The following is a 15227-nucleotide window of genomic DNA, read 5'->3' on the forward strand; positions in this document are numbered from 1 at the left end:
TGGTAAACAACTTTAATAATCGGCTTCCAATTGCCGTAACAATTCTAATCACGCTTCGTGAAATCGGATTTGTCAGGCAACCGTGAAAGGGACCAGCCGAATTCAAACGAATACATATCATTGTAGCTCGTTACTGCTGAATGCTCGAAAGCTGTCTCCGTAACAGGTAATTTGTTTAAACCTGTTTGAATTGGTGAATGTTGGCGCGAAAATCTTCTATGTAGGAGCTGGCACAGGCCAAAACTTGCTAGTGTGTATTCACTGTGAAAAGCTTTCAAACAAGGATCAGTAGATTAAGTGGAGGCACAATGCACCGAGTGTCATGTACTATTCTGTAGGTGTGGGCTTTGCTCCTCATTTGAAATCGCTTTTCTCAAAAATGACTGGACTAATTTGTATAGGGTAAACAGGTATAATACGCCCCCCTAAGGAACATCGTCAATTTTGTAGCTATTTTTATCACAAACAACAAATCTTTCATGCAGTTGGATACACTATTTAGTTGGTAATGCACTGCTATTATTTTGTTTCGTAATTACTGTTACACAAAAACGCCATAATTTTATTGAAAAATTTGACTAAATTGCAAGCTTTCCAATCTACCGGGGCAAAACGCCTCAGATGCAGTATAATATGCCCCATGCAGTAGCTTCATATGCCAGCTCAGCATGCGAAGTGAAACAGCGCTTGAAGTCTCAGAAGCAAACGCTAAAGCAATGAACAAATCAGCCCGGCTAGCGGTGGGGCATATTGCCCGGAGCTGTAATGTAGCAGAAAGCATTGAATACTTAAGCAAACAATTTTTATCGTTTCTTCACTAGATACAGCTGCTTAGAGGTTCACTTGAGATATGTAAGTACATAAACCAGGTAATAAACTTTATACATTAGTGGAAAAACGTTACGGAAACGCTGCAAGAAATTAGATCTGAAGCAGCTCAAATCAAAATTGATTTTTGTTTATTTTTTGCTGCTAGTGACAATTATCAAACTTGCACAGAAGGTTGGTCCTATGACCGAATACGGATTCCCAATAGTCTCATGTCTTATTTTTTGTGTGTTTCCGAATAAATGGACTGGGGCGTTATGCCCCGGGGGGGCGTTTTATACAGATTTACCCTAATCCTGGAGCAACATATAAGGTCTGGTCGATGACGATTTTTGAACTGTCCTGATACTAGATTTTTCCAGCGATTTCTAGTACGTTTCTCTCAATACTTCTGAATCAATAACTTTTGTTGAGTTTTTGCCCAAACAATTCCTCCTTGATAAAAATCCCCCACCGTAAGTTGCAATCAAACCCAATCGTTTAATTTACTGCAGAACGCTTTCGATTGACTTATTTTGCAGCACATACCTATAACATCTAACTGTGTGGTTCGCCTGCAGAGCCGCATGTTCTAAGCGTTGTTCTGCAGCTGCGGTTAAAAAGGTTAATAATCGAATTATTGATTGAAACAGCTGGCTGCATAGTTCTATCCTGCTTCCAAGCTAATCCCGTAGACAAAAGAGCTAGAAATTGCATGCGCTGATACCAGCGGCGACCGGATTTCGAACGGAGAACTGCTCGTGCGATAGGCCAGGGTCATGTTTCCGGCATTTACCGGCAAAAAGCCGCAACTCGCCACAAATATCCGCACGTGGTTTCATAACAGTTGCTAACGACTTTCTTCCGTCGGTTGCCATAGCAGCTGCCGGTTGGACTGAAGGTTTTTAGTTTTCATTTAAGTTTGTTTGTTGTGAGTTTCCCATTATCGCGTGCGTTGATTTGTATTGTTGAAGGAGTTCTGGTTAGTTTGCGACGAAAACCGATTGTTCAGATGTTTATGTTATTTTAGCAGTTTTGGTGTAAACGAAATTGCCATCGTTAGCTACAACTTTGACCCATCTTTCTGGCAGAGCATGAATATCGTTACGATAAAAGTTTTCGTTTTTAAGCTATCCATGAACTAAGCCGATGTCTCCATATGAGTTCATTCATGTGTCATCGAATGAAACAAGCAATAACACAGTGCAACAAAAATTTACTTTTTGTTCTGCCTTGGCTTCTAAATAATATTTTTTATGTATTTTGACACGAAAACAAGTTTCCCCGAGTTTGAACAAATTTCACCTTAAGGGGCAACAGTACTGCCATTTTGAATTTTTGAGAAATCGGAAATTTTTGATGCTTTTTCGGCGCCATTTTGTTTTAAAGCCAAATATCAAAATTTTAAGAGTTTGTCCACGTATTAGCATTTTCTTACCAATCTCTAAAAAAAAACAGATCTTAAATCGGACAAACACTGAGCTCAAAACGGTGATTCTACGAAAACGGTTTTGGCATGGTTTAAGTATATTTCATTAAGCGAAATAATATCAATGATCATTAACACAAACTTTCAGAATTTTGGTATTTGGCTTTAAAACAAAATAGCGTCGAAAAAACATCGAAAATTTCCGATTTCTCAAAAATCCAAAATGACGCCACTGTTGCCCTTTAAGGTGAAATTTGTTCAAACTCGAGGAAATTTGTTTTCACGTTAAAATCAGGGATGTTACGGATGTGATTTTTCAAACATCTGCAGATGCGGATGCGGATATGTGATTACGGATGCAGATGTAGATGCGGGTGTCAATTTTCATGCGGATATCCGTAGCACCCCTTGTTTTATTTTGCTTGTTTCACATGACCATGTCCCTCCCCAGTGCAAAAGTTATTGAAGCGAGCAGTGAATTCACCAAGAAAAACTTTTCTACAAAATTTCATGAGGCGATATTTTTTTTTTTCAATATCCGCATGGTATGATGCGGATGCGGCTGCGAATGCGGATGTCAATTTTCATGCGGATGTTCCGCATTTGCGGATGCGGATATCTGTAACATCCCTAGTCAAAATACATGAAAAATCATACATAGAAGCCAAGGCGAAAAAAATTGTTGCACTGTGTAATCGGACGGCGCAATATTTGGGTCCTTAGGAATATGGCAAGTGAGGTCTTTCTTGAGTGTTTCTATGTAAGTTTTATCGATTTTAGCAGTATAAGGCCTAACATTGTCATGCAATAGAATCACTTTTTCATGTCTTTTATCATATTGTGGCCGAGTTTCGCACAATGCTTGGCTTCTATTACCGAAGCAAGCTGTTCCTGCGTTTGGCATGGATTCTCATCGAGCAATTCTTCTAATTCAGTTTTTTCGAAGGTTTCTGGCCTTCCTCCCCGCGGACAGTCATCAACATCGGTATCGCCGTCTTTAAAGCGCCTTAAAGCAGTATCTCGTAAACTTTTTATTAACTCTCCATGCGCTTTAGCCGCCGTCTTTTTTGAATTAAACGTGAAAAGTAATACTTCTTTTCAAAAAAAGTTCACGAATTAGTTCCTGTTTAGATATGTAAAATCAATATTGTTCTGGTTGACTTCCAGTTGGCTTCTGTTCTTAACATGCCACTCCTCATATGTTCGATTCTCGGCTGGAAAAGACCATCGGAGTTAATAGCGATGTAGCGCCAGCCCCGCAATTATCCTGTATACTAACAGGTGGCTGCAAAGTCCGTGTCGAAAAAACAGAAGGAAAAACTCCGAAACAAACCTAGAACTTTCGTTTAGGGTATGTAAATAATTTTTGATGTACGTATTGGTGTTGGACGCTTATTAGGCACTCTTTTCACAGATCCACTTGTGGAAAGCTTAGCAACAGGTAGGAAATCTCTTTAAAATCTCTTGTAAGCAATGCTAAACCGTCAAAACTAAACAGCAACCCAAGTGTTCAGTTGCCATGGCAGCGCCAATAAAGCTTGTTTTCCCGTATCAATGGACAGAAACATGAATGAATCAACTATGAATTATTAAAACTAAGTCAGAATGAAAACCAAGAATGAATGAAAATTATGAATGAATGAAAATTATAAATGAATGAAAACTATGAATGAATAAAAACGATGAATAAACGCAAACGATCAATGGTAACCTAGTTGTCAAATTGGTTGTCAAGATGTTTGTATATCAACAAAAACGAAAGATATATTGTTTATCAACAAAAACAAATAGGCGCATGGCAAAAAGCGTCTTAACTAAACCATAGCAACAAGTCCTGAGGTTAGTTGATTTTGAAATTGATTTTTCACTTTTTTCGTATCACTTGAGCTGAGCGGACGAACTTTGTCGGAGCTGCCAGTAGTGACTAATTACCAATTTCAAAATTGAGATCAGTAAGCTAAACGATGAAGTAACGAGGTTTGGACTGAATTTGAACTTTCCGTAGATCAAGAGCCGTCCGCTGCCGATGGTGGCGAGGCTCAACCGGAGGAAGCTGCTTCAAACGATACGATTGCCGTCGAAGAGGCTGTAGGACAACCCGAAGGTGACAGTGACAAGCCTGATGATCATGAACACGCTCACGATCACGATCATGATCACGACCACAGTCACGAGGATGATCATGAGCATGATCATGACCATGAACAAGAGCATGCTCATGAAACAGAGGAAGAGGAGGAACAGGAGGAGGAAATATCCGAAGAGGATCTACTCCAGGTAATATATGAACGGCAGAGATTAAAAAAGTTAGTGTTTTGAGAAGGTAACACGAGTAATTTTCATTCAAAACCGTGATGTTACGGCCATTTTTCGATTTTTCATACAATTTCAAGGTTATTTTCTATTGCGTCTTAACTAGTGTTACAGTGGTTCCAGCACTAACACGATTTCGTTATGGGTTAGCAGCAAGTTTTCGTTTGAATAGTTCCACTGTCGAATTATGGTATTGCGCATCACTGTATTTCACCCTCCTCTATGTTATTGCTGATTCATTTGATAAATCAATATTTGTTGTAGCTATGTTTATGAGTATTCTGCTTTATCAATCTTTTCAAGTTGCATTGCAAATTGAATGATTATATTTCACAATAAATGTAATTAGAAGGTTTTCACGCGGAGTGTAGACACGTGTATCATACAGAATTAAATGTTTACTCTTGTTGTTGTTTTTGTATTTAGATGTTACCCTTAGCGAATTACTATATTCTATTTGATCAGTAAAAAGATACTCAGAAATAAAGAAACGATATCGCGATTTTAGTTAGCTTAAACTGATGAAATTTACAATACGATTTTAAGGTGGAGTTTTGACAGCAGTTAGGTTGCAAGTGGTGTTGACACTGGGAATAAAGAAATTCGGTAATAGTATAATTGATTATAGAAGCAGATACATAGACTGGGAAAAGTCATGTTAAAAGGACAACGAACATGAAGCACAATGGAACATAATGGAGTATGTGGAAAACGTAGGAAAACAACAGCATATCATGAAGCATTGCGGTATACTTACTGTTACGTAGGGCCGGACTGAGCATGATAAAATGGAAGTGATGAAAAGCCAATTGAATAATTCGAGTTGGTGCAACGATGTAGTCAGATTAACTACGAAAAAAAAAAATATAGTTAGATTTAGTGAACTGAAGAATACAATAAGATGAAGCAAAATGAAATGTGTTGGAGAATGTGATAAATTGATTGTATGTGATTGAGTGAGAAAACATGACAAAACTTTTCGATAGAAAGTCGCACTACAACAGCAGCGATCGTTTTTTGGCAAGTTTTGCATTAGAAAAAAGCCGAAAATCTGCCGATAAAAAACATCAAGTTGTTTGAATGATTACAATTATGTGATATAAAATTGTTTGTTATAATGTTCACAATAGTTTTTGCAAGTTTAGTAGATGTACGTTAAAATCCAGGAACTTTGCAAGCTTATTTAAAACATGCATTATCAATGTTTTTAAGATGGCTATTGAAGAAAACTTCTCAAGAAATGAATTTTTATATATTCAAAAATTAAGACGATTGATGTTCACTGATGTCACTAGTCCACTTTCATGTTTGAAAAACACCGACTAACTTAATCGAACCAAATGAGTTGCACAACAACTAGAATCCTTAGAAAGTAGAACACCAACCGAATTGAATCAAAAACTATGCTCGCAGATATTCAGAAAAAAATCTGATAATACATTCATCTGTCTATCTTTCTCCTTTGCAGAGTGACCTCTTAGCGATAGTTAGCTGTGAATAGCTTCAACTTGATATTTGATTTTTGCATGACTGTTTTTGTAATGGACATAGTTTTCCTCACGTTTCCCCTCATTTGCATCATTTTCTACAAAAAAAAAAAACAAACATTCATTTCAGCTAAATACAGTTTACAACAGTGAGCAAAAACATTTCAAGAGCGCATGTGAATAGCTGAACTTAGTCATTCCAGCAGACCATTCATGAATGAACTAGAAGTGGAATTTAGTGTATAGTCAGTTGCAATTGTACTGTTATAACTGTGGAAACACAGGGACACTGATCAGTATGCATAACGCTATTTTTGAACTCTTTCGTCCTCTTTTTTGCAATTGTCGAACGGACGACGGTATATAACACTACATTTTTGAAACTTGCCCCTCGTGCACGAACCTCTCATTTTTGAATCTGTGATTGTTGAAACACGCGAAACTTGGCCCCGCTATGGCGGAATCACCCGATTCGCAGCGTCGGCGGGAAGAATGTGAGCGAAAGGCTCGCCGTGGGGAAATGGACCCCCGACTGGAGTTTACCTTTCAGCTGCTAATGGATGCCACCGGGTTGCCGCGCCATCAGATTATGGATCACATTTTCGAGGGAAATATGGTAAGTTTATAATCATAGACATTGGCTTGCAGGTCACAGACATTGAGAATAGTAGATAACTGCATGATGTATGATTGCGGTGAATTATTCATCGATCAAGCTATGCAGCAAGCATTATACGTGTTCATTCTATTAATAATTTCATTATTAATCTTACTCAGCTGGATGAGATCAATCAGCTCTTTCTACCGAATATGAGAAACAAACTGATGTGGTTCTATCAGGAGGTAGACGAAGTGGACATGCCGGTCGAGCGAGACATCAACAAGCCGGGACCGTCCCGAGCGGGGGCTTCCAGCAGTTCCAAAACCCCGCAGAGTGCATCTGGTGGTGCCGCGCAAAGACCGCACAAATTATTCATCACAGACGGGTGGAGCTGTGCATTCACCGGGATTTGCATCTACATGTTCCGCATCAACATCCAGAAGCAGTTGCCTGAAGAAGGTTTTCACAAGGATTTGTGAGTTGAATACTATTAAACTATTTCTTAATTATGTTCTTATTTCTGTTAACACTGTATCGTAAAAATAATTCGGAAACTGAGGGTGGCCGAGGTTGTGCTTACAATTATGACAACAGTTAGGTAGTAAATGTTCCATTTCGCGTAATTTTCAGCAATTAACTTTAAAATTAACAAGGGCAATGCTTTGCTCATCCGATTTTGAACCATTAACCAGAAATGGAGCATGTAATGCCGTACATTTCCACAGTTTATTGCCATCGTTTTGTTCATCATCCAGTTTATGGAGTAAGCAATCAAACGATATAATTTGGGTATCATACGGCCAGCAACGATAATTACTTCATTTCAACTTCGACTAAAATATGCAATTTAATAACTCGGAACGTTACACCTTCTTGACGCAATTTCATACAGATTACATGAAGCAGAATTCAATCACGACGATGAGGACTAAAAATAAAAACAATTATTGTCAAAACGCTGTGGGAGTCGCTGATGACAATAACCATCAAGTGTCGATATTCGAACAGGTATATCCAATAATTTAATCCTTTTTCGCGAGATTGGTATCGCGTAAAAGTGAAGAGTGAAAAAAGGAGCGTGGCACAAGTAGATTTGCATAAAAATTAGTTTTCCTATCCTGGCGCTGCACGGGATAATGACAACGTGCGATGGAGCGTGAAACTCTTGCTACATTAAAAGCCCCGGAGGATTGAACAATGTGGGCAGGGCTTCTCGTAGCCAAATGACGTCTTATTACGTGAAACAGCTTCGATTGTCGTACTATGTAAGCCGGCAAAGAGAAGACAGTGTGCATGCAACGATTCATAATGTGTCGAAGTGATTTGCCTTGCGGTTCGTGGCTTTGTTACAGTGCAGTGGTCAGATTATTGCCACACAGGTAACTGGATATGCGTTATAGGTGAAAAATCCTGTTGATTTGGAATATTTGTGGTTTTCATTCATCGGAATGTAAGAAATAAAATAGAACAGCATTCAGAAAATCAGTTTCTATAAGTGAAAGTTCACAATAAATTTTATCAAACTTTATGAAATTTTTAATGCTATGTAACTCGTGTTGAGTAATTAATTAATTTGTAATTAATGTTTGATGCAAGTATTGCTACAATCGAAATTGTATTTTGTAGTATTTCATTACAAAACATCTTCAATAATATTTCAAATACTAAGACGATAGGCGAACAAACAATAACTCCATTCGTTATATTTTCCGATATATCATTATTCTTCAGTCGAATTGCAACGAAAAACTTTGAACTCGTCAAGTAATGATAACATTTTTTGCAACTCTGTGAAGTTTTACCAAACCAAATGGATTTTGTAATTTTTCTTTTCCTCTATTCTTTATTAACTCAAATTTCATCTAATATCGAGGTCTTAATGATATGGTTTTGAAACTAGTCTAAAGTTAAAAATACAGTTCACAAGCGTTGTCTAAAACTTCGCCCAGTAGTTTCTGGAGTTCGTGTTCGTTGTTGAAGTTGCTATGCTACGTTACGACATTGTTATATTTTCTACTCCGTTACTGCGATTGAAAATTCTCTGACCTACAGGAAAAGTCAAAATGGGCTGCGTGCCCTGTTCGCCATTACCGCTCGTGGAAAGCTGGATTGATGGAATTCGGCCGGTTGGAGCTTTCTGCGTCCCATTGAGAGTTTCTGGGCAAACCTGGAGCGCAAGATCTACTCCAACAATTTTGTCGCGAATACTAAGGACTAATTGATAAATAAAACAAAGAAAGAACTCAAAAACATGCCTCCCGGACTAACACATAAGATTCGCATAGATTCCCTAGGATTCCTCACATTGGAATCATGAGCGTCCTCGATAAGGAATCCTAAAAATAGAATCCTTAAGATTGCACTGTTTATGGGAGCAGGATTCTTGAATGAGAATCCGTGGGATTCAAAAGCTTTCTCTTTGAAGGATTCTCAGAATTGTAAACGCTCGGATGAGCACTCTAGTCTGGCATAGATCCTCTAGGGTTTATCACATTTGAGAATTCTGAAAAAGGAATCCTCTAATCTGCCACTCTATGGGACTAAGATTCTTGAATGAAAATCGTGTTATGAGAATTTTTCGGATACAAAACCTATCAATTTAACCTCACTTCAAAGTGTTTTTAACTTTCCACTGGGGCTTCTAGTGGTCATAAAAACAATTAAGTAAAACAAGGTCATATCCCATCTAATATGGGTGTTTTTGGAACCGGTCCAGCGACCGGAAAACGATCTCAGATGCCAATTTGAACTTCAAAACTGACTTTCGTTTCTAGAAAACAATCTAAAATGGCCGAATACCACCCAACGTGCGTATTTCCGAAATTGGGAAATTAAATCGATCAGTTGATATGATCATTAATCTTAATCATTACTACACTGCCGGTACTCGGATAACTTGCTTCACCACAACAAACATAAAACAGCATTTTCACAGGGAACGCATTAACTATTTCCGAGTCTTGTGCTTTCGAAAATTCGAAGTGGTGACTCGAAGCTGGCCATTTTTGGATTCAATGCGGCCAATATCATTCAATATCAAAAAGGCCGAGTAAAAAAGGACAATCGATATTTTCCTGAAAAAGGTCTCCAACGAAGCATGCCTTGGCTCTACGTTGATAAGCGTGCAGCGACTTTCATAGCTAGGTTGGTTACGTGAGTCTCGCCAAGTAAACCGTCGCAATCGTCAGAATTGTGTTTTAGTAAAAAAACACCAAATGATAGCGCAGTATATCGAATTTAGGACGGACCAGCTTTTAGACGGTGCACGTTTTTGAAGCTTTTAGCGAAGCGAAACAAAAATCCCAGTTGCAATAAGACCTTTGAGACTATATAAGCAGCATGATCCTTGAAGGTCAATTTGGATTCAAGCATGACTCCCAGATCCTTCACTAACGTTTCACGTTTCAGAACAATCCCTTGTAAACTGTAATCGAGCAGAGACAAAGTATGTTTTCGACCGGAGGAAATAGCTGAGCACTTAGACACGTTGAGAGACATCCTGTTTATCCGGCATCAATCATTGCAGGATTCCAAATCGAGATTCTGGGCGTCAAGAGTGTTCTTTATCGTGATGAATAGAAATCGTTTGCAAAGGATAATTTAAAACATTTGAAGACCAAATTTACGTCGTTCATGAACAGCAGTAACAAAAATGGCCCAAGGTGACTGCTTTGTGGAACGTAGGTTGTAACGGAAAAGAGAGATGAGGTGTAATCATCAAGTTAAACAGACAGTCCAGTCAAGGCGGAGCGAAGCCAAGTTAGCAGGTTGTAGTTTATTCCCATTTTGTTGAATTTTGTCATAGCAATCTCGTGGTTTACTTTGTCGAATGCAGTGGAGAGGTCGCAATACCTATATAAATAGTATCTACTTGATGACCGCGTTCAATCTCCCGAGTAATGAATGATTGGAAAGTAATTAAATTTGTTGATGTTAAGCGCTCGGGGTTAAACCCGTGCTGGTCTGAGAAGATAATGTGCGAACAGTTATGACTCAATTTCTCAATAATAATCATCTCAAACAGCTTTGAGACAGAATTTAGTGATGCAATTTCTCGGTAATTACCAACGGTTCGCTTGCATCTCTTCTTATGAATAGGAAAAATAAACAAACTCTTCCAGCATTCGGGAAAAACGCCCGTCGTTGATGATAGGTTGAAAACCTTGACCAGAGACACTGCCATCAAATTTAAACATCGTTGAGAGAGAAGATTTATTAAAAGCTCACCTGAGCTCACCTGACATCTAAACTTTGATTGTAGTTTACCAATTATACCTGCAGTTTTGAACAACGAAACTATTCAATACCGTTAGAGAAAACCTCGATCTACAATATGCAATACAGTTTGTGTCAATTGTGCATGTAGTTGCTGAGTAATACGAGTTTGAAGGTCATTTTTCGAGGTAAAATCTGATTTCTCTCCACCGGGAATGGGTTTAATCTAGCGGTTCCACAGTTTCACATAAACAAGAATAAACGAGTTCGAGAAACGGCTATGGAGAAAAATATTATAAACTAATTTTTTTTTCGTTTATGCGTTTATTTCTTGAACTTATATCACATTGAATTATGAAAATGCGCTAAAGTATCATCAATTTCAATTGTATTCTACAAAAAACCCGATTTTGATCATTTCTCTAAATTCACGGTGAATTTTTTTACTCGTGCTAAAATCGAAAAAGCACTGTATTGATTGCTTAATGCACTGCATCAACGATAGCAGTCTACAGAAATATTAGAACATCCAGTTGTCATATTATTGCACAGATAAACATAATTTAACCTTTAATTTGACTTCAGACCAGACTCGCAGTTTAATGAGAAAGGCACCTTGAAAATAAGAAGTACTACTTGTACATCGACCGATTGTTTGTGTACTAGAAAGCATTAATTAGATAATTAAATCTTAATATAGCACATTGGATAGGATAATTTTAAGCCTAAGAGTGAAAATCAAAAAGTTTTTTCGGGATAACAGTGAATGTTATTTTTAACCTCAGTTCACTGATGAATGAATAAACTCGTTTAAATTGTTCAACAGGATTTTAGAATGTTCCATCGAGTCATCACGAAACTATGTTTCCACTTTTAATAAACATTCCTTTCCTAACCGCACCTGTTGAAACGAAAACAATACCAAACAGTCGAAAACGTGAAAAGTCGTCATCGCTATCGATACAGCTTAAAAACCACCTCTTCCATAACTTAGTTAATATGAAATAAATAAAATAATTGCAATTCTTGTCGTTCCCGGGTGCACAAACCGTTTGCCGGAACGAATCAGCCCCACCGGACGACACGGAATCGTGATGAAAATATGAAAATGGGTTAAACGAGGAACAGAATGAAATAAAATAATTTAATTTGGACATAGCATCGTCTCGAGCCTGGGTATTATTTTATGGCGGAAGTCAGGATGCTGTGGGTGGACATTTACAGGTGGTAAAAATATTCCGAAAAATCTGCGCCTATTTCTGTTGCGTAGGCGAACGAACGAGCTGATGATTCCGCGTTTCATGAAATTGATACCTGAAGTGAGCATGTGTAATTTATAGAATTAGGATAGCCAACTAACCTTTGACACAGTGTTTTTATTTATACGAACATTGCTAGTGAACAGATTACACGTCACAAGGGTTTTTGGTATGTATGAATTTGAACATCACTCACTTCTCTGATCGAAAAAGCAGAGTCATACTGCATGTGGAACGAATAAAATATTTGATTGGAAGAGTTCATGCATAAAAATTGCTCACATGTTTGACTTTTCCAAGCCTACTTCGTCTGCCAAAAAAAAAAAAACATATGGATGCATAATAACAGTTATAAAAGTTTCGTTGAAGGTTATGTATTTATTGATATCGAGGTATATTAAACGGAATCTATCTCGTTTCTGAATCTAAAATGTCAATTTTTAATGCAATTGTGGTTTCTGGGTATTTCGACACAACTTTCAGCGTATCTTGTTGTGGTCGTGAAAAATTGATCCCCCAATATGCGTTTTCTCTTTTTACAGATATTGTGGCTACATCGATGCGAATCGCGTCGGTCTGGTAACATCGATCGAACGCATCGTCGAGTATGTTTTCATGCAAGCTCTGGCGTATCCCAACATCGAATCCGAAGATGAGGAGATGAGTTGTAATCTGGTGAAATCGCAGCTGTTACCCGGATTGCGCTCATTCTGCAGTGCCCTGCGCGTTTGTGAGCAGGTCTGCAATCATTTTAACGTGTTTGATGATGGGAAAACAATCGTCTGCCGGGTCGACACCCTGGCGGAGGTGCGTGAGATGTCCAAGAGTGCGTCGACGTGTGCCGAGCTGGAGGAGCGTGTCAATAACTGGATCAAGGGAATTGCAAAGATTTTGATGGAAAGTGAGCAGCTTAGGAGGGAGAACGATTCCAGCGGTCCCCAGGACGAGTTGGAATATTGGAAGCGCCGCGGGGCGCAGTTCTCCCAGCTGTTATCACATCTACAGGAACGTGAGGTTCAGTGGACGTTGTACTGTCTAACACAGTCTGGCTCAAAGGTGTTGAAGCAATGGAAAGAGACCGACAAAAAAATTACATTCTGCTACAACGAAGCACGCGATAACTCCAAATTCATCCAAGCCATGGAGGCTTGTTGCCATTCGCTTTATCTGGACGATCCCGTCAACATGAAGGAGTCGATCGTGAGCCTCCTGCAAACCGTTAGATTGATCTATAGTGTGTCACAATTCTACAACACTTCTGAGCGCACGTCTACACTGATGGTGAAGATCACCAATCAGATGATTGAAACTTGCAAATCTTACATCACCTGTAGGGGAAAGGAAACCATTTGGACTCAGGATCGGGATCTAGTACGCACCAAACTCACCAATTGTTTGAAGTTAAATCACATCTATAGAGAAACTTATCACGCTGTGAAATCACAACCTTTCCTTCCCGATCAGATTCCGTTTGCTTTCTCGGAAAATTATGTATTTGGAAAATTTGATACATTTTGTGACCGTTTGTCCAAGATTATAGCTATGTTTAATCTTATCGATGATTATAACCACTTGTTTGAAAGACGTTTGGAAGGTCTTCTGCTTGGAGAAGCCCTTGAAGATGCAATGAACACCTTTGATGAAGCACGTGTAGAGATTATAATGAAAAAGTATGATTACTTAGACCAACGTAACTTAGATTTCAACAATGATTTTCAAATATTCATGCAAAAGACCGATACGCTGAAAGAGACGATCGCTTCAATGATTGAGCACAATTTTGACAGTGTGTGGGAAACTCCACAGGGTATTCGCTTCCTTGTTAGATTCGAGAAAGTTAGCGAAAAGATTCCCCTCAGTACCATGGACGAAAAGTATCAACGGGTGTCTAAGTACTGCGAAAAAGAAATCGATCGTATCTTGAAACTTTTCCGAAAGCAGCGCGACGATCCGCCGCTTCCACGTAACTTTCCCCCGATCGCCGGACGTATCAAATGGTGTCGTTCGTTGGAGTACCACCTGAATGAGCTGGTAACCACCGTTACAACACATTCGGTGTTGGCGCAACTTCCGTCGACCAAGGACATCGAAAATCGCTACAGCTCAGCCAAGATCATTCTAGCGGAGTATGAGCAGGAAATGACCCAAATTTGGCTCAGTCAGGACGTTAGCGTGGCGGACGCCTGCCTTGTGCAGCCAATTTTGGCGTTGCAGGGTGACAGACTCGTTGTCAATTTGCACCCCACCATTCCGCTGCTTATTCGCGAGAGCAAATGTATGGCCAAGATGAAGATCGACATGCCAATCGTAGCCGCGACGCTGCTCTGCAAGCAGAATCACTTCAACACTATTCAGGACTCGCTGAACGTAAGCTTTTATTATAATGCTCGCCGTGGTATACAGAGAAGCGGTTTCACGCTTTTTTTGTTTCAGAGTTTAATTAAGATGTTCTTGAACACGATTAAAAAGGTAAAACTAGAAGTTCGACCTCTGCTGTTGCCACAGCTGGTGCGCTTAACGGCCATGATGAAACCAGGATTGAAGTCGATAAATGTAAGTTTCTTGAGGCTCCAATGAGATAATGCTTGGTGAATATCAGTATTTTTAGATGGTTTATGTAACTAAATTATTTTGTATTTAACTATTCTTTTGGTAATGCAGTTTAGGTATTCGACTGTAGATTCATCGAATAAACAAGTGTGGGGCTTGTTGTATATGAACATAAATGCTGTTTCTTTTGTGGCATTTCAAAAATTTCTTGAATGTAATGATTAACTTTTTGTTAATATTCGAAAATTAAGTAGAGCATTGCATTGCGGCTGTGTAATTTACAGTAGCTGATTGCCATCTTCAGCAAAGTGACCTAATTCCTAGCAACTAAATTTTTGGATGAAAAAGCAGCTTGCAAAAACGACACTGAGAGAGTACATTTGGACAAATTCGGCAACCGCCATCAATCGGCAACCAGCAGTGGTAAACAACATACTGCAGAGCTTAGAGTTAAGCAACTTTGCTGAGGAGCTGTTGTGTTTAACATGATTGCAATAAACAATTTCTACTTGAGATTTATGTTGGTACATTCCAGTTTCTCCCTCAAATATTTCAACATTCAACAT

General features: G+C 38.8%; 1 protein-coding gene across 1 annotated transcript; it reads left to right on the forward strand.

The window, feature by feature from the left end:
- The first annotated feature begins 4108 nt into the window (after positions 1–4108).
- Positions 4109–14707, forward strand: LOC129728322 (dynein axonemal heavy chain 5-like). Its single transcript, XM_055686758.1, has 6 exons — positions 4109–4188; positions 4242–4513; positions 6515–6652; positions 6814–7112; positions 12654–14478; positions 14545–14707. The coding sequence occupies exons 3-6, from the start codon at positions 6557–6559 to the stop codon at positions 14686–14688; spliced, it is 2364 nt and encodes a 787-aa protein (XP_055542733.1). The 5' UTR covers positions 4109–4188; positions 4242–4513; positions 6515–6556; the 3' UTR covers positions 14689–14707.
- Positions 14708–15227: the final 520 nt, after the last annotated feature.

Source organism: Wyeomyia smithii, chromosome 3 (genome assembly GCF_029784165.1).
Source record: "Wyeomyia smithii strain HCP4-BCI-WySm-NY-G18 chromosome 3, ASM2978416v1, whole genome shotgun sequence".
Taxonomy (NCBI): Eukaryota; Metazoa; Arthropoda; class Insecta; order Diptera; family Culicidae; genus Wyeomyia; species Wyeomyia smithii.

Coding starts and splice junctions, on each gene's coding strand:
- LOC129728322 (XM_055686758.1), top strand. CDS start 6,557: ATGGACCCCCGACTGGAGTTTACCTTTCAGCTGCTAATGGATGCCACC. Junction 7,113..12,653: donor GAAGGTTTTCACAAGGATTT/GTGAGTTGAATA, acceptor CTCTTTTTACAG/ATATTGTGGCTACATCGATG. Junction 14,479..14,544: donor CTATTCAGGACTCGCTGAAC/GTAAGCTTTTAT, acceptor TTTTTGTTTCAG/AGTTTAATTAAGATGTTCTT.